Consider the following 19,524-nt stretch of genomic DNA (forward strand, 5'->3'; position numbering starts at 1 on the left):
AGAGGTGGATTGAATGTCATTTTATCAGTAGGGGATTGATTTTGATTTTTGATTGATAAATGGACAAATTTAATAGGCAGGTATGAAGGATTTATTTGCTTAGTTTTGTATCAATTTAAATGGTTTTTTTTTCAAATAATGAATAAATAAAAATAGAACCGAACATTTACTATGTTATTAAATACTGTATATTTGATATTATTTTTAAAGTACTTTAGGCCCTGACAGTTCCTCTTTGCTATATTATGTGGTCAGCAATTCACCTAGGGGTAAATTAACCTCACAACCAAGGTTCGGACCTCCTTAATATTTAAATTGTTATTGGGGAGGTGTACTTTTTTTTTTGATCGATGAATGGGTTAAGGTAGGTGCCACGAACAGGCTACAGTCAGTAATTGTAACATTTCATCTGGTCAGTAAGTGTAGCTTCAAGATAATCAATAAAGGTGTGTATCAGACAGTGTAACAAAGTGTTTGGTGAGTGGACGTACATTATGATCTTATAATAAATGTCAAGTCAGAATAATAAAAAAATTAATTAGTAGGGTTGTCACTACACCTTGTAACTACAATCGTCATTGACAAGGTCACATCACATTGACAAGGTCCTGGCTTTCTCTGTGGAGTTTGTATGTTCTCCTCGTGTCTGTGTGGGTTTGCCCATGACTGTGTTTGACACTGAACATGAACTGATGAATCATGGGTAACCTGTAACTACCTGTTTTGTCATGAATGGAACCAAAGTAGAAACACATCACCTAAAAATACTAATAAATAAATAAATATTGGTGGGTTATGAAAGCTGGTCAGTAAAGCTCGGACAGCTGTGTCCCCAATATGAACCAACTGGAACACTTGGCTACTGGTTTGGTTTGTAAATTTTTTTAATCTGTTTATTGTTAAATGGTACAGTAAAGCTTTTGCTATAAAACAATAAAGTAATAACATGGAATATTACCATGAGTACATTTATATACACCAAAACTGTGCTTTTATTGTGAAAAAAACATATACTCTTTAAATAAATTAGAATCTAGATTAAACCACTTCAGTGGTAAAAACTCTCGAGAAGTTTTTAGATCCCTTAAAGTGCTCCTACTTAGGCGCCTTAATTCTGAGTGATAATCTGACCGAATGACGAGGGAGCGTCCGACGCCTCCTCAGTGCTGAAGGCAATCCCAGCATTCAGTGCGGCACGACTTTTCTCACAAAAACGACAAACGTGGTGGACGAATCAATGCAGAGCAACCAACGGAGTTCTTATTAAATGTAAATAAATTCTCATTGATGTTTAATCTGTATAAAGGTGCACAAGTGGAGTTTATTTGTAAATTCAGGCTTGTCAGGGACAGTTTAAGCATTTTCGGTACACGGAGGGAGACGTTAGGTTGCGGTTTGAATGGTCTCAGGCTAACTTTGTTAACTTAGTAAGCTAAAACTGTGGTGACGTAACCGCTGTATTCTCTGTATAAGTAGAGCGTCTAAACAATCTGATTATGAGCTCCATGTCTTATTAAAATCTTCTCTACTGAGGCAGCGGATCAGGTATGTAGTACGAAGCAGGGCAGCTCACTATACATCATGTGCCCCCTCTGCCGTATGGTGTAACACAGTACTGCGGTTCCTTTCCAGCTTGATTAGCTCTCAGTATCAGTGGGGATGTAGGAGATGAATGGCACATATTCCCCACAGCGGTGTTCCTCATGCTGAGTTCTGATGTATGTAACGTGACATACATTAGCTTTAAGAAGTGGCGTCCCATAGTGGGCCGTCACACTCACAGAGGAACGCTGCAAATGCTTTATTCAGGACTCTCACACACTGTACGCATGCCTGACTAACTTACTGGGGTACAACCGACTACAAGAGAAGCCTGGACTGCTGTTCTATTCTGTTTTATTTATTAGTATGTTGCATGTTTATTTAATTATTTTAAATGAAATATTAGTGCTAGTGTTCAGAATACTGTGAGTTTGGATCTCAGGTTTGATAGACAGAGTTGAGGTATTGAGTTATTCTAAATGTACATTTCACAGCGCAACAAATCCCTGCGAGATGTCCCATCATACAAGTACAGGGTCAGTAGCAAAACTCTTAAACTTCAACCATATTCTACCAGAAAAGCTTAGAACGCCTCCACTTCTCTAAGGTAAGCAATTTTTACTTATTTCATTTATAAAATCACATTAACACATTCAGATAAATGAATTAATTCATATTTTGTAATATTACAAGGCTGTATTTGTATCAATATTATATATTGATATTTTTTTATATAAAACAAATCAGTCACATGTATACTGGCCATTTTGCTTCAAATAAATAAATTTTTGAGATTTATATCCGTGTGTTCCATTAGGATTATTCATTCATTCATTCATTTTCCTATCCGCTTATTCTGTTAGGGTTGCGGGGGGGTTGGGGGGGTGCTGGAGGCTATCCCAGCTTTCTAATGGGCGCAAGGCACACAGTAACGCCCTGGACGGGACGCCAGTCCATCGCAGGGCGGACAGACACACACACACACACACACACATTCACCTACAGGGCAATTCAGTGTCTCCAACTAACCTGGCTGCATGTTTTTGGACTGTGGGAGGAAACCGGAGCTCCCGGAGGAAACACATGCAGACACGGGGAGAACATGCAAACTCTGCACAGAAAGGACCCAGACCGTCCCGCCTGGGGATCGAACCCAGGACCTTCTTGCTGTAAAGAGACAGTGCTACCCACAGAGCCACCGAGCCGCCCCATTAGGATTATAAAGAAACAAAAATTAAATAAATCGGCCTTACAAATGCAACAAGCAACCGTCACAGTTCCATTTCGGGCCGGAGTTCAAAACACATCACGGTCAGATTTAACTGCAACTGGAACCCGCCATAAAGTCAGCGATAACAAATTCATCCATTCAGAGAGATGATATGATTTTTTTTACTGTTATTTAGAACATGTCTTTCATAAAATTCTATTTGTTCGACCCCCGAAAAATCTACAGCTGAAGCACCAATCACAGCACAACGTTCTTACTCGCGACAACAGAGGGCGACAAAGGTGCATCTTTAATTTAACACTTCACATTCCAGCACAAATTGAACAGACAGGTATGAAGGATTTATTTGCTTAGATTTGTATTAGTTAAAATGTATTAAATGTACATTTTCAAATATTGAGTAGATGTTACTCAAAAATTAAGATGATAGTTCCATCACAAGTTCCATTTCAGGCCCTAGTTCAAAACACATCACGGTCACACCCACTTGGCTCTGCAGACAGATATTATTGCAGCTGGCACAGCGGGCGGAACCTGTCATAAAGTTAGCAATAACAAATCTCGTCTTTAATTTAACCCTTCACATTCCAACACAAATTGAACAGACAGGTATGAAGGATTTATTTGCTTAAATTTATATTAGTTAAAATGTATTAAATGTACATTTTCAAATATTGAGTAGATGAAAAATTAGAACTGATCATTTACTATAATATTTTATATATTATATAATTTTAAAAATACCATACGATCTCACGGTTCCTCTCTATTATATTTTGTGGTCAGCAATATTCTCACAGATATAAATTAACCTCACAAGCAAGGGCCAAACCATCTTAATTTTTATTCTTTGATTAATTTATAGAATTTAACAAATGCAATACTTTGTGCACTTGTACAAAAAGAGAAGTAAAATGTGGGTAGAAACATGCATTATAAGGTTTTTCATTTAAAAAAAAGTCTTATTTTAGAAGTACGTAAGTATGTAAAGAGGTGTTTCTAGACATGATGTAGTAAACTAGACATAGACGTGATAGACATGTTAGCAGTTGTATTAGGTCCTTAGGAACTGCCATGGTGAGGAGGATGAGGATAACAGGACTACTAAACTCAAGCTGCTAAAGTGGAATTAGTGTAAAGCTCTGGAAAAGCATTAACAAAAATACAAAACATCACTTCACTGGCTCTAAACAGTGTGCACTGCAGCTATTAAATAAAAAGAAAACTTTTAAAACATCTTAGTATGTGCTGCAAACACTACACACACACTCACGTATGTAAATGAGCTATTAGTTGTTATTTGTATACAATAATGCAAAAGAATTTGAGGTCTGCACTTTTATTTAAAGCAACTTACAGTTGTGATTGCAACAGAGGTAGTTTGGCAGAGGTGGGGCTTGAACTAGCAACCTCTTGATTGCTAGTCCAGTACCTCAACCACTAAACTTTTACTGGCCTGACTGGTTTGGTGGCTCTTATATGCAGTGGGAAAAATTTGGCTGGCATGGTTTGGATCCACTTGTCCTTGTATAAGAAAGAGTCACTGCAAATGTAAAACTAAATTGTTTTGACTACTTCTGGTCAGCTGGTGCAGCTGGTAGTGGGTGCCACCTTAAAAATGGGTCCTGGTATCCTAGGATTGATCTCTGCCTCTGTTCATCTCTGCCTCTGTTCTTTTGTTCTTTGTGTTCTCTGTTTCTTTTCAGTTACAATTTGATGTATATGGTTAGTTTCATTATTATTATTTGTTTTCATTATTATTACTGCCAACACATTCACGTGCACACGGTTTATATACTCAATTTTATTTTTTTGTATCGTAGGATGGATCTCTGCCTCTGGCCCCTTGTTTGCTTGGGTTTTCTTGGGGTCCCCAATATTTTCAGGTAGCACCAAACACACTGCAAACTTGACCAGTAAGAATTAATGAATAAACGAATTGAACAGTTCAATCCTGATGGCAGGGGTTTCCTCCAGGATGACAACGCACCCATCCAGAGGGCTGAAGTGGTTTCTGAAATCAAATCACGATATGTCGGACAGCGCTCTTCATTATGATCATCTGAACACCTATTCTTTTACAGAATGGTGTTTTACGACTCCAGTAGAGTCCAAATACTTGTGAAAGCTTTGCTTAGGTGTTGGTGCTATTTAAAGAATCAATATGCAGTAAAAGACGGAGCCAATTTGCTAAATTACACACTGTTGATGTGTCTAATTCATGCTTTTTTTTAAAATAAATATTAACAATTATTGATTTATACTGTATTAGAAGTTAAAACAGGCTTATATATGGCACAATTTTCCAAAACAGTTTTTCCAGAGTTCATTGATTCTCTGGTAAACCTGAGTAAAATGTGAAACAATAAAAGAAGTGAAATAATTTGCCTGTCTCGGTATAGTTTGGAAAATCCAGCTTGTTCCTAGACACAGAAATAATTAATCCCCCCGGCGTTCGCTCTTCTCTCGCCCCCTTTAATGCTTCTTCTTTTTTTATTTTTTTATAATGGCTTAGCAGTCTGCCGGAGCCTGGACGAAGAGCAAAGGAAATAAAAGACAGCAAGATAGTCGGAGACTCATCGGGGATAAGGGCGTCTTAACGTGGACTCTCCCTCCACCCCGCCAGACCTGAACGCTCTAGAGAGCACGGAACGTTTCTAATTCACAGTAAAAATGATGCGACTGGATTCATTTCCTTTTCAATTACGTTCTGCACCTTAAAAACACCTTAATACGACTAAAACACAGTCAGCAAAACTAGCAGCAGCTGTAATTTAGTTTCTTTTCAGTTATAATTTGATGTGTATGTGTAGTTTCATTATTATTATTATTATTATTACTGCAAATATATTCACATGCACTCGGTTTATAATACTCAATTTTATTTTTTTGTATCGTAGGATGGATCTCCGCCTCTGGCCCCATGTTTGTTTGGGTTTTCTTGGGGTCCCAATATTTTCGGGTGGCACCAAACACACCACAAACCCAACCAGAAACAATTAATGAATACATTAATTAATTGAACATTTCAGTGCTGATGGCATGGTTTTCCCTTCCACAAGGCTGGAGTTGTTGCTGAAATCAAATCACATAGATTAAAACAGCAGCAATAGATGAGCGATCGTCTCTGTCTTTACATCTACAAGGTGGACCGACTAGGTAGGAGTGTGTAATAGAGTGGACAGTGAGTGGACACGGTGTTTAAAACCTCCAGCAGCAATGCTGTGTCTGATCCACTCATACCAGCACAACACACACTAACACACCACCACCATGTCAGTGTCACTGCAGTGCTGAGAATGATCCACCACCTAAATAATACCTGCTCTGTGGTGGTCCTGTGGTGGTCCTGACCATTGAAGAACAGCATGAAAGGGATGGACTACAGTCAGTAATTGTAGAACTACAAAGTGCTTCTATATGGTAAGTGGAGCTGATAAAATGGACAGTGAGTGTAGAAACAAGGAGGTGGTTTTAATGTTATGGCTGATTGGTGTACAATAGTATCATAATCGCACTGTTTGCCCGTGCTAAGCTCCCTCGTAGGCTTAATTAAACGTACACATAATTTATATCCTGTTAATACTGCACTTAAAGTAATTGAATGTGTTAGAATTCAGACTAAATGCTAAATTAGGATAAGCATTAAGCACAGAAGAAAGTCTAACAATGTAAGTCTCGTTTGTAAAGATCATTGGAGCACAAACAAGTTCTTAACCCTTTTATGGTTTCACCAAGATAAAAATGTTTTTAAAAAAATCATTCTTTGCATTTTTTACTAGTTTCTTGGGACTATATCAACAACAAACAATTAATATTTTGTTACTCGTGCACACAGTATTTTGTAAACGAGCCTCTACCAAACAGCTGAGATGATACGGAAAAAATATGTGAAGAGCGAAATCTGTACCCGCGGTTTAGTAATCCGTACCCTCAGTTTATAAACTGTACCTACGGATTTGTAAACTGAACCCACAACTTAGCCAAACTGTACCCACAATTTGATATTCTTTAACTTGTGTCTCCTCATCTTACTTATCTGGTCACTTCTGCACTTTAACTGTAATAAATGTACATAATCTCTATCTTGCACTTCTGGTTAGATGCTACTGCATTTCGTTGGCTCTCTACATGTACCCTGCACAATGATCTAATTATCATTTTAATTATTTGTAATTCCACATAAAAAAGAGACAAAAAATACCTTAAAAATCGTGAATTTTGCATTCTAGAGAAAAAAAACCCTTAGGAAATTGTCCAGTTATTAGTGCGTGATGCTACGCTCAAAATTAACTTATTTATGCAACAAGACAACAAGTTCATCTCTAAATACTATTTTAAAAACTGCTTATTTTAAATATATAAATGTATATTCAGGTTTTTGACACATTTTCAGCATTTAGCAGACGCCTTTATCCAAAGCAACTTACGTTACAGTTACAATATACGTACAGTCTGAGCAACTGAGGGTTAAGGACCTTGCTTAAGGGCCCAACAGCAGCAACCTGGCAGTGTACCTTAACCACTAGGCTATGGCTTGTCCTAACGGTGAAAGCATGTGCTGTGGTCATTTACATTTACGGCATTTTATCCAAAGCGACTTACAGTACTGTGACAGCATATTGTCTAAGCAATTGAGGCCCAACAAGGGCCCAACAGTGACAACCTGCCAGTGGTGGAGCTTAAACCAGCGACTTTTCGGTTACTAGTCCAGTACCTTAATTGCTAGGCTACAACTGCCCTTAATAATAATAATAATAAACAGAAGAAATCTGGAGGGAGGAACTACCTGTCCCCAACACTGTATGTCTGTATTTGAAACTACTCATCACGGGTCAACAGTGACGACTTCATTACAGTCTGCTTTCATTAAAAGCCTCTGCAAATTATAATGTGGCCACCACAGAGACCGGCTATTCTGCTATTAATAAACAGCATGCACCAGCGCACCTCTTAAAGCCCAGTGAGATATCACTATCATACTCAAAAGCACTTGCATTTTTCCGCTGGCTATATCAGGCAACAAGAATCAGACCACATACCCTTAAAGTAATTACAACCCTAAATCAGAAAAAGTTGGGACAGTATGGAAAATGCAAATAAAATAATAATTCTTACATTTACGTTGACTTTTATTTGATGTCAGACAGGATGAACCTGAGATATTTCATTTATTAATAAACATCCATTCCTGCATTTCAGGCCGGCAACACATTGGGACGGGGGCAATTTAGGGCTCATAATGAGGTGAAAAAACTAAATAATGATGTGATTCCAAACAGGTGATGTCAACAGGTGATTGTAATCATGGTTTGGTACAAAAGCAGCATCCAGGAAAGGCTGAGTACATGTATACTCAAAGTACATTGAGATCTTAGAGCAACACGTGCTGCCTTCAAGACGTCGTCTTTTCCAGGGACGTCCAGCATTTTTCAACAAGACGATGCAAACCCACCTGCTGCACACATTACAAAGGCGTGGCTAAGGAAGAAGAGGGTACAGGTACTGGACTGGCCTGCCTGCAGTCCTGACCTGTCCCCAATAGAGAACGTGTGGAGAATTTTGAAACAACGACGACCCCCCGTACTGTTACACATCTTAAGACATGTTTGCAGGAAGAACGAGACAAAATAAAAGCTGAAACACTAAATCACTTGGTCTCCTCGGTGCCAAAACCTCTTAAGTGGTGAAAAGGAACGACAACATTACAAAGTGGTAAATGCTTTACCGTCCCACCTTTTTTTGGCATGTGTTGCAGGTCTGAAATGCAGGAATGGATGTTTATTAATAAATGAAATGAAGTTGAGCAGATAAAACATGAAATATCTCAGGTTCATCCTGTCTGACATCAAATAAAAGTCAAAGTAAATGTAAGAAACTCTGTGTTTTTATTTTATTATTTGCATTTTCCATACTGGCCCAACTTTTTCTGATTTGGGGTTGTAAATTATTGCAATTAATGACTTAACTAAACCAGAGAAAACTAGTTTTAATAAATATAATCTTGTTCATTAGTCTGTTTGACACAAATATTGTTATAACCTGATCAGACCTGATGTACCAGAGACAGCGGCTGCATTACTGGCATTATCAGAATTCAGGAGAAAGTCTTTTGATACACTGGAAGAATGAGACTTATAACACTACCATCTAATGGTTTGGAGGATACAACACATTCCACATACCTCAACATGAACCATTATTGACTGTCTGCAAGCGTGGACACGAAAGTGCATGAAAGTGTTAACCTATCGTTTATAACCTTTCACATGTCACATTCTAACTGAACAGAATAAAATGATGTCCTGTGTTTAGAAACTGTCCACTTTGTGTTCATGAAGAAAAAAACAGTGTAGTTCACCTGTTCTGTGCCTCATTAAGAAAACACAAACTGCAGACATGATTTAAAAACCCTGCACATACTGCTGCACCGGTTAGTGATTAATAATACTCTGTCAGTGGGGGGTCTCTTTTAATTGCTAAAACATAATAATAGAGGTGATAAAGCTTCGCTCAGCGATTCTGTATCCACAAAGTGCATCTATACGTTCTGTCTACCTCATTAAAATGGCTTTTAAAAGATTACGTACGTTTGTAAGGAACATTTATATCATGGAAGTTCACAGTCAAGCAAGCTTTTTCAATGCTAGGGCTGCTGTGTACGAATAAAAGGACCTTTTTCTGATTTTCTCGCTCTGTGTGATCAAGAGTAAACACTAATCAAGCTTTAAGTTGCACATTTTAAAGCATATTCTGCATGGCAGATTTTAAGCCTATGATAATGTGAAGCTTGTTCGACTGTGGACAGATCACCCATGTTCCAGCAGGTTGTATTTCACATCAGATCTGTGGTTTATCCCGTGGCACCGATCAGCCATAACATTAAAACCACCTCCTTGTTTCTACACTCACTGTCCATTTTATCAGCTCCACTTACCATATAGAAGCACTTTGTAGTTCTACAATTACTGACTGTAGTCCATCTGTTTCTCTACATACTTTGTTAGCCCCCTTTCACCCTGTTCTTCAATGGTCAGGACCCCCACAGGACCACCACAGAGCAGGTATTATTTAGGTGGTGGATCATTCTCAGCACTGCAGTGACACTGACATGGTGGTGGTGTGTTAGTGTGTGTTGTGCTGGTATGAGTGGATCAGACACAGCATTGCTGCTGGAGTTTTTAAAAAACCGTGTCCACTCACTGTCCACTCTATTAGACACTCCTACCTAGTCGGTCCACCTTGTAGATGTAAAGTCAGAGACGATCGCTCATCTATTGCTGCTGTTTGAGTCGGTCATCTTCTAGACCTTCATCAGTGGGCACAGGACGCTGCCCACGGGGCGCTGTTGGCTGGATGTTTTTGGTTGGTGGACTGTTCTCAGTCCAGCAGTGACAGTAAGGTGTTTAAAAACTCCAGCAGCGCTGCTGTGTCTGATCCACTCATGCCAGCACAACAAAAAAGCCTAGTGGTTAAGGTACTTGTACAATATTCGAAAGGTCGCCGGTTCAAGCCCCACCACTGCCAGGTTGTCACTGTTGGGCCCTTGAGCAAGGCCCTTAACCCTCAATTGCTTAGACAGTATACTGTAACTGTACTGTAAGTCACCTTGGATAAAAGCATCCATATTTCTATGTGTTATTTTAAAGTGTTTTAAAAGAAACACATTTCGTAAATGTAGTAAATTATTTCAAAAGTAATCTCCTACAAATAAAAAATAGTGCTATTAAAAATGTCTTGGACTTTGATACTGTCCAGCCCAGGTGTATATAAAAAGTATGTATTTATTAAAGTGTGACATGATTTTATGTGCTTTTTGTTAAGTTTATTTACAGATAATGTGCATTACTGACTAGTTTTCTTGAATGTACCAGTCAGTCGTGTTTTGGCTTCAGTGATCCATTACAGTTTGATAGACCGAACTGAGGTACCAGTCTACCAGTGGTGTAGATTTGCTGCCTCCTAGTGGTACTTTTATATTACTACTGATTAAAGAACGGCTCAGTGTCGCTGCCATGAACCATAACATTATGACCACCTTTCTAATATTGTGTTGGTCCCCCTTTTGCTGCCAAAACAGCCCTGACCCGTCGAGGCATGTACTCCACTAGACCCCTGAAAGTGTGCTGTGGTATCTGGCACCAAGATATCAGCAGCAGATCCTTTAACTCCTGTAAGTTGTGCGGTGGGGCCTTTATGGATCGGACTTGTTTGTCCAGCACGTCCCATGATGCTCACGGTGGACAGGGGTCAGCATGGGCACCCTGACTGGTCTGCGGCAATGCAGCCCCATACGCAACAAACTGTGAAATCAGAACCAGCAGGAAGTTCTTCAGCAGTTTGAGCTACAGTAGCTCGTCTGTTGGATCAGACCACACGGGCCAGCCTTCGCTCCCCACATGCATCAATGAGCCTTGGCCGCCCATGACCCTGTCGCCGGTTTACCACTGTTCCTTCCTTGGACCACTTTTGATATATACTGACCACTGCAGACCGGGACACACCCCACAAGAGCTGCAGTTTTGGAGATGCTCTGACCCAGTCGTCTAGCCATCACTATTTTGTCCTAATCAAACTCGCTCAGATCCTCACGCTCGCCCATTTTTCTGCTTCTAACATCAACTTTGAGGATAAAATGTCACTTGCTGCCTAATATATCCCCCCCACTAACAGGTGCCGTGATGAAGACATAATCAGTGTTATTCACTTTACCTCTCAGTGGTCATAATGTTATGCCTAGTCGGTGTAGTCTCTTAATTTTACAAACTTAATTAAAGTTTAAAAGCCATTTAAAGGGCACTAGAGTGTACAAAATAGTCAAATGTACGTATATGTTTAAATCTGTGTAAAAGGTGTTTTTACAGTTTTTCAAATGGATTTAAAATATCTTCCACATAAAATTATTCAATTACCAGATTCATGTTTCACCTGTAATGCTGCAGACCTCCAACTTCATATGGAGATCTGTATCATGCACAGAGAGCCATGCACCTATCCGTTATCACTATCACCTTTGTGCAGCACCATTAATCAGCCAACAGAGGGCGTAATTGCAGCCGTTACAAGCCAGCCAATTACTGTCCGTGTAGGTGCATAGCAGGCAGTTAGCCGAGCTGAGACTCGAATTCACAAGCTTGATATACCAGCACAGACCCTTAATTTAATACCTTGTATAAGCTTCTTTGGCAGCAACTCCAACAATGGGAATGTGTGGAGAATTTTGAAACAACGACGACCCCCCGTACTGTTACACATCTTAAGACGTGTTTGTAGGAAGAAGGAGACAAAATAAAAGCTGAAACACTAAATCACTTGGTCTCCTCGGTGCCAAAACCTCTTTTAAGTGGTGAAAAAGAACGGCAACATTACAAAATGGTAAATGCTTTACCGTCCCAACTTTTTCTGGACTGTGTTGCAGACCTGAAATGCAGGAATGGATGTTTATTAATAAATGAAATGAAGTTGAGCAGATAAAAGATGAAATATCTCAGGTTCATCCTGTATGACATCAAATAAAAGTCACAGTAAAAACGGACAACACTGTACCACAGAGGGTTAAGCGCAGGTTGTTTAAATATGCAACAGGGGGCGCTGTTGTGCACCGTGCAGATCTCTGCACTTTAACAGCAGGCTGGAAGTCTGACTGAGTTAGAGTTATTCAGTTTAGGATGGAGGAAGATTCAGAGTCCAGGGTGGTGAACACGGTACACAGGGGCAGAGGAACGTTCACCCTGGAGGAGTTAGGTCTGTCACACTCGGCACTGGCTTACAACAAGAAGTTTGTCTGCTCCATGCCATGCCTGCTCATGTTTGGAGAAGTGGTGAGTACATTTTCTGCCTTCTAATCAGCATAAATGCTTTTTAGAAGAAGCAAAAAGGTTTGAATTAACTGTACAGGTCAAATTTGATGCCACATGATGCATAAAACTGTCTTCATGTTTTTATAATGATATTTGTGTGCACAAATGCTAACAGAACTACGTGTAAAGGAAACGTGAGAAACATCGTGCAAGTCCATGCATTTCCTGACATCTTAGAATGTCATAAAGGTCTAGATCTTACTATTGCTTGCATATTGACAGCACCATGAGCAATAAAACATAAAATTTGTCTTCCAGTTTTAAGTACTTGATTTTCCAGTAAGCTACAGAGGATTTATCAGCTCCAGAGGAATTCCAAACATGGGTTTCATTTATAAAAAAAAAAAGCTTGTGTAGATTCCACAGAGGAAAGGAAGTGGACAAACCAAAACAGTTTAGTCACTGCTCTCTTCCTCTCGCCTTTATTGTTTGCCTTCCTTCCACAATCCATTCTGAATCTCATCCAGGCATTCAGGCCGTGTTTAATCTCTCGCTAGGCCAATCTGCTGACTGCAAAACCACCTTTCCTGTGCTAACAATCATTAAGTGAGGAATTCTTTGTTGCTTCTAACAGGAAACGTTGCTGAGAGGACACAGGAGACTGTAGGAACCCGGTGCTTCACTGTAGAGCTTCACTGTATCTCCTATGTATATATATATATATACAGTATATATATATATATATATATATATATATATATATATATACGTATATATATATATTACACCAATAAAACTACACTAGTTTTCCTCATGCTGTTTTTAATTGTTCGTGTGTTTGGTGTAAATCGTTATACATAATTCCATACAGTAACAATCATTCATATTGCACGTGCATGCATGTCATTATCAGGTATGTGGACTGCTGGTGTGGACTCTTCTGGGTGGGACGGAGTTTTTGCGGGTGCCGGCGCTGGGCTGGGTGATGTTTGTGTCTGTGATTTGCTGGGTACTGACGTTGTGCCTCCTTCTACTGTACCTTACCACCGCTTACACCAAAATCCCTCACGTCTCATGGACTGCTCTGGTGAGGAAACGCCTGAATTATAAAAGCTGCATGTGCTGTTCAAAGTCTGTCTGTCTATCAATCCTATCTATCCACTTGACTTTCCCTCTGGAATTAATAAAGTGATCGATCTATCATCTATCTGTCTGTCTACCTGTCTGTCTATCTATCTATATCTATCTGTCTATCTATATATCTGTCTATCTATCTGACTGTCTATTTGTCTATCAATCTGTATCTATTTATCTGTCTGTCTGTCTATGTGTCTGTCTGTTTGACTATCTGCCTGCCCATCTGTCTGTCCATCCGTCCATCTATCTATGTTTCTGTCTGTGTCTGTCTATCAATCTCTCTACTTGTCTGTCTGTCTATCAATCAGTCTATCTGTCTACTTGTCTGTCTGTTTGGCTATCTGCATGTCCGTCTGTCTGTCCATCTATGTGTCTGTGTATCTATCTGTGTCTGTCTGTCTATCTAGCTATCTGTCCATCTGTCTGTCCATCTATCATCTATCTGTGTCTGTCTGTGTCAGTCTGTCTATCTATCTATCTGTCTGTCTATCTATCTATCTATATCTAGCTAGCTATCTGTCTGTCTATTTGTCTGTGTTTCTGTGTTTGTCTGTGTCCGTCTGTCTGTCTGTCTGTCTTCATCTATCTATCCATCTGTCTATTTATAATCTGTCTGTCTGTCTAGCTATCTGTCTGTCTACAATCTGTCTGTCTATCTGTCCGTCTGTCTATCTATCCATCTATCTCTCTCTGTCTGTCTGTCTGTCTATCTATCTATCTATAATCTATCAATCAATCTGTCTGTCTATGTGTCTGTACAGCCCTGTTACGTTGGCAGGGTTTGTGATGTACAAATCAGACCAACATAAATAATTTCAGATTCATTTCTACATTTATTGTGACCTTTGTATAATCTGTGCTAAACTAATTACAAATTTAAGGAAAAAAGCGTTGGGGGCGTGGCTATTTTCGGAATGAGCCAATAACATTTAAGCTCATGTTAAATAGTACTCAGTACCTGTGATCAATTCCAGTGACTCTGATGAATCCCAGATAAAGTTCAACGTCCAAGCTCGACTACAATCTGCAAAAACCTTCATCAAGTCCAAGTGGAAAAATGTGTAAGCGTGTGATGAGAACAAGGTTGAACTTGTTGGCCGTAATTTCACAAAGTAAAACAACACTGCGCATCACCAACAGAACATCATACTGACAGTGAAGCGTGGTGGTGGCAGCATTATGCTTTGAGTCTGTATTTCTTCATCTGGAACTGGGGATTTAGTCAAATCCCTCTATCTCAAATATCTCTTAATTTTGGAACAAAAGCCTTCAATTTTCAGGTTAAAAAGCTGAAGATGAAGGCCGCTCAGGTGGCGCAGCGGTAAAAACACACGCTGGAACCAGAACTGGGATCTCGAATACATCGTATCGAATCTCGGCTCTGCCTGCCGGCTAAGGCTGAGTGGCCACATGAACAATGATTGGCCTGTTGTTCAGATAGGGGCGGGATTAAGCCGGATAGGGACTCGCTCATGACTAATGCAATTACGACCTCTGCTGGCTGATTGGGGCACCTGCACAGAGATGAGAAAAGAGTGCTGTCAGGGTGTGCACTGCACTGCACTCGTGAAAGTGTAGGTGATAAGATGCATTCGGCTGCTGCCCCCGTGTCGGAGGGGGCGTGGGTTGGCTTCGTTCTCCTCAATCAGAGTGGGGATCGGCATTGGTGGAGAGGAAGCATGACGCAATCGGGCAATTGGACGTGATAAAAGGAGGAAAAAGGAGAGAAAAAAATGCATAAACAAAAATATGTATATAAAAAAAAGCTGAAGATGATGAAGCACATCACTGACCCGAAGTATACCTCCAAATCCACAAAAGAACGGCTTCACCGGAAGATCATTTACTTTTTGGAACAGCCCAGCCAGAGCCCAGACCTGAATCCCATTGAAAATCTGTGGGGACACGCCCTCACAGTCTGACAGATTTGGAGCACTTTTGCATGGAAGAGTGGACAAAGATCGGCACTGTACAGATTATATATTACATTAAAGGTGGAAAAAAGAAAAGATAAGAAAGCTAATAATATATAAAACAAACCTCTCATTTTTACAGGACCTGTGCTTTAACAGCAGTGCTACTGTACTGTACACGTCGGCAGCGGTGGTGAATGCCGCATCTGTGCTTCATGCCATCAGGGGGCGCTATTACTACACCAGCTGGATCGCTTCCACGGTAAGACGCGTGGCATTTCCTCTTCAGAACTTAATTAGTTTGGAATGAGTTGCATTTCCACACTCGAAGACAATGGCCACACGAGCTGAAGGGCGTTTCCTTCCCTTCTCTCCTGATTATTTTATAGCTGTAGCTCTGTACAAGAAATCACTGCCCCCACATGCTCGTATTATTAGCATTATTACAAGCGTACCAGTGCCCACTCACATAGATTTCTGTATTTATTGCTCCTACACACCAAGTTAGATGTTATGTCATGTCATAATGATCTTATGTGATGCTCCATCACATATCAGTTGCAGTTGTAGCCTAGCGGTTAAGGTACTGGACTAGTAAGCAGAAGGTCGCTGGTTCAAACCCCACTGTTGCCACTTGAACCAGCAACCTTTGGATTACTAATTCTGTGCCTTAACCAGTAGGCTACGGCTTGCCTGTAACAATGTCAATCCAACTTATCCTTGGTCTTTAATGTTCAGAGTCCATCCACTGGTCCTGTTGTCATACGTCCAAAGTAATGTAACTTGCAGGACTTAATGTGAGGCCCTTAACTTTCTCATTTCCAGGGGTGCTGTACAATGGCTCTGACCCCAGCGACCGAAAAGGTGGAACATACATAAAAATTATGTATCTATATACAGTGTATCACAAAAGTGAGTACACCCCTCACATTTCTGCAGATATTTAAGTATATCTTTTCATGGGACAACACTGACAAAATGACACTTTGACACAATGAAAAGTAGTCTGTGTGCAGCTTATATAACAGCATAAATTTATTCTTCCCTCAAAATAACTCAATATACAGCCATTAATGTCTAAACCACCAGCAACAAAAGTGAGTACACCCCTAAGAGACTACACCCCTAAATGTCCAAATTGAGCACTGCTTGTCATTTTCCCTCCAAAATGTCATGTGATTTGTTAGTGTTACTAGGTCTCAGGTGTGCATAGGGAGCAGGTGTGTTTAGTAGTACAGCTCTCACACTCTCTCATACTGGTCACTGAAAGTTCCAACATGGCACCTCATGGCAAAGAACTCTCTGAGGATCTTAAAAGACGAATTGTTGCGCTACATGAAGATGGCCATGGCTACAAGAAGATTGCCAACACCCTGAAACTGAGCTGCAGCACAGTGGCCAAGATCATCCAGCGTTTTAAAAGAGCAGGGTCCACTCAGAACAGACCTCGCGTTGGTCGTCCAAAGAAGCTGAGTGCACGTGCTCAGCGTCACATCCAACTGCTGTCTTTGAAAGATAGGCGCAGGAGTGCTGTCAGCATTGCTGCAGAGATTGAAAAGGTGGGGGGTCAGCCTGTCAGTGCTCAGACCATACGCCGCACACTACATCAAATTGGTCTGCATGGCTGTCACCCCAGAAGGAAGCCTCTTCTGAAGTCTCTACACAAGAAAGCCCGCAAACAGTTTGCTGAAGACATGTCAACAAAGGACATGGATTACTGGAACCATGTCCTATGGTCTGATGAGACCAAGATTAATTTGTTTGGTTCAGATGGTCTCAAGCATGTGTGGCGGCAATCAGGTGAGGAGTACAAAGATAAGTGTGTCATGCCTACAGTCAAGCATGGTGGTGGGAATGCCATGGTCTGGGGCTGCATGAGTGCAGCAGGTGTTGGGGAGTTACATTTCATTGAGGGACACATGAACTCCAATATGTACTGTGAAATACTGAAGCAGAGCATGATCCCCTCCCTCCGGAAACTGAGTTGCAGGGCAGCGTTACAGCATGATAATGACCCCAAACACACCTCTAAGACGACCACTGCTTTATTGAAGAGGCTGAGGGTAAAGGTGATGGACTGGCCAAGCATGTCTCCAGACCTAAACCCAATAGAACATCTTTGGGGCATCCTCAAGCGGAAGGTGGAGGAGCGCAAAGTCTCGAATATCCGCCAGCTCCGTGATGTCGTCATGGAGGAGTGGAAAAGCATTCCAGTGGCAACCTGTGAAGCTCTGGTAAACTCCATGCCCAGGAGAGTTAAGGCAGTTCTGGGAAATAATGGTGGCCACACAAAATATTGACACTTCAAGAACTTTCACTAAGGGGTGTACTCACTTTTGTTGCCGGTGGTTTAGACATTAATGGCTGTATATTGAGTTATTTTGAGGGAAGAATAAATTTACACTGTTATATAAGCTGCACACAGACTACTTTTCATTGTGTCAAAGTGTCATTTTGTCAGTGTTGTCCCATGAAAAGATATACTTAAATATCTGCAGAAATGTGAGGGGTGTACTCACTTTTGTGATACACTGTATATATATATATATATATATATATACACCGATCAGCCATAACATTAAAACCACCTCCTCGTTTTTACACTAACTGTCCATTTTATTAGCTCCACTGACCATATAGAAGCACTTTGTGCTTCTACAATTACTGACTGTAGTCCATCTGTTTCTCTGCATGCTTTGTTAGCCCCCTTTCATGCTGTTCTTTAATGGTCAGGACCACCACAGAGCAGGTATTATTTAGGTGGTGGATGATTCTCAGCACTGCAGTGACACTGACATGGTGGTGGTGTGTTAGTGTGTGTTGTGCTGGTATGAGTGGATCAGACACAGCAGCGCTGCTGGAGTTTTTAAATACCGTGTCCACTCACTGTCCACTCTATTAGACACTCCTACATAGTCGGTCCACCTTGTAGATGTAAAGTCAGAGACGATCGCTCATCTATTGCTGCTGTTTGAGTCGGTCATCTTCTAGACCTTCATCAGTGGTCAAAGGACGCTGCTCACGGGGTGCTGTTGGCTGGATGTTTTTGGTTGGTGGACTATTCTCAGTCCAGCAGGGACAGTGAGGTGTTTAAAAACTCCAGCAGTGCTGCTGTGTCTGATCCACTCATACCAGCACAACACACACTAACACACCACCACCATGTCAGTGTCACTGCAGTGCTGAGAATGATCCACCATTGGATCTGTGGGGGTCTGTATTTAAACTCAATGCCACTCCCAGAACCAACTGAGGGGTCGAGTTTGATGGTACTGCTGTATAATATAAGCATTTCTACATATTGTTTTGACACCTCTGTGTTCTAATATTGTTACTTGCATGATAGTCACCGTTTATCCTGTTATAATGAAATTATTAATATACGACCTTCTCATCTCATCTTTTCAGGTGCTCGCCTTCTTAGTTGTGCTTTGTTACGCAGCCAGCACGTTTCTATGCTACAGATCCTGGAAATCCAAAAGTGATGATGCTTGAATTAAATCAAATTAACTAAAAACACTGGACTCCCATTTTAGGTAAATAAATAAAATGTGCTTTTTGTAACTTGTTGAAGTCTGATGTAGTCAGCTTAGAATTGTATATTTTTATTTAATGTGAATAATTGAACAGTCTGATGGAACATACAATGTGTTTGTTATGTATATATTATTTTTATATATTATTTTTGATAATATGCCTGTCTTGTGCAATAAAAAATTAAACCTTATTTGTGTAGGTGATTATTTATGCATCTCGAGCTTTTGTCTCCTGAAAAAAAAAAAAAAACTTTAACTGATAGATTTTAAAGAATTTTTTGTTCCACAAAATAAAGGTTTCTTAACCCTTAAACAGGCAGGAGTGGAGGATTTGTTGTAAAAGATAATTTAACGTTAGTGCTTAC

The 19,524-nt window shown here is 40.3% G+C and overlaps 1 protein-coding gene across 1 annotated transcript; it reads left to right on the forward strand.

Moving 5' to 3' along the window:
- Positions 1-12,441: 12,441 nt before the first annotated feature.
- Positions 12,442-19,253, forward strand: cmtm8b (CKLF-like MARVEL transmembrane domain containing 8b). Its single transcript, XM_062992235.1, has 4 exons — positions 12,442-12,594; positions 13,487-13,660; positions 15,766-15,885; positions 19,032-19,253. Exons 1-4 carry the CDS (start codon positions 12,442-12,444, stop codon positions 19,116-19,118), a joined length of 534 nt encoding a protein of 177 aa, XP_062848305.1. The 3' UTR covers positions 19,119-19,253.
- The last annotated feature ends 271 nt before the right edge of the window (positions 19,254-19,524 follow it).

Source organism: Trichomycterus rosablanca, chromosome 3, assembly GCF_030014385.1.
Source record: "Trichomycterus rosablanca isolate fTriRos1 chromosome 3, fTriRos1.hap1, whole genome shotgun sequence".
Taxonomy (NCBI): Eukaryota; Metazoa; Chordata; class Actinopteri; order Siluriformes; family Trichomycteridae; genus Trichomycterus; species Trichomycterus rosablanca.

What these genes read in the sequence shown, in the direction of transcription:
- cmtm8b (XM_062992235.1), top strand. Translation starts at nt 12,442, where the DNA reads ATGGAGGAAGATTCAGAGTCCAGGGTGGTGAACACGGTACACAGGGGC. An exon ending in ACGTCTCATGGACTGCTCTG is followed by an intron (nt 13,661 to 15,765) that starts GTGAGGAAACGC and finishes TCATTTTTACAG; the next exon opens with GACCTGTGCTTTAACAGCAG. An exon ending in CCAGCTGGATCGCTTCCACG is followed by an intron (nt 15,886 to 19,031) that starts GTAAGACGCGTG and finishes TCATCTTTTCAG; the next exon opens with GTGCTCGCCTTCTTAGTTGT.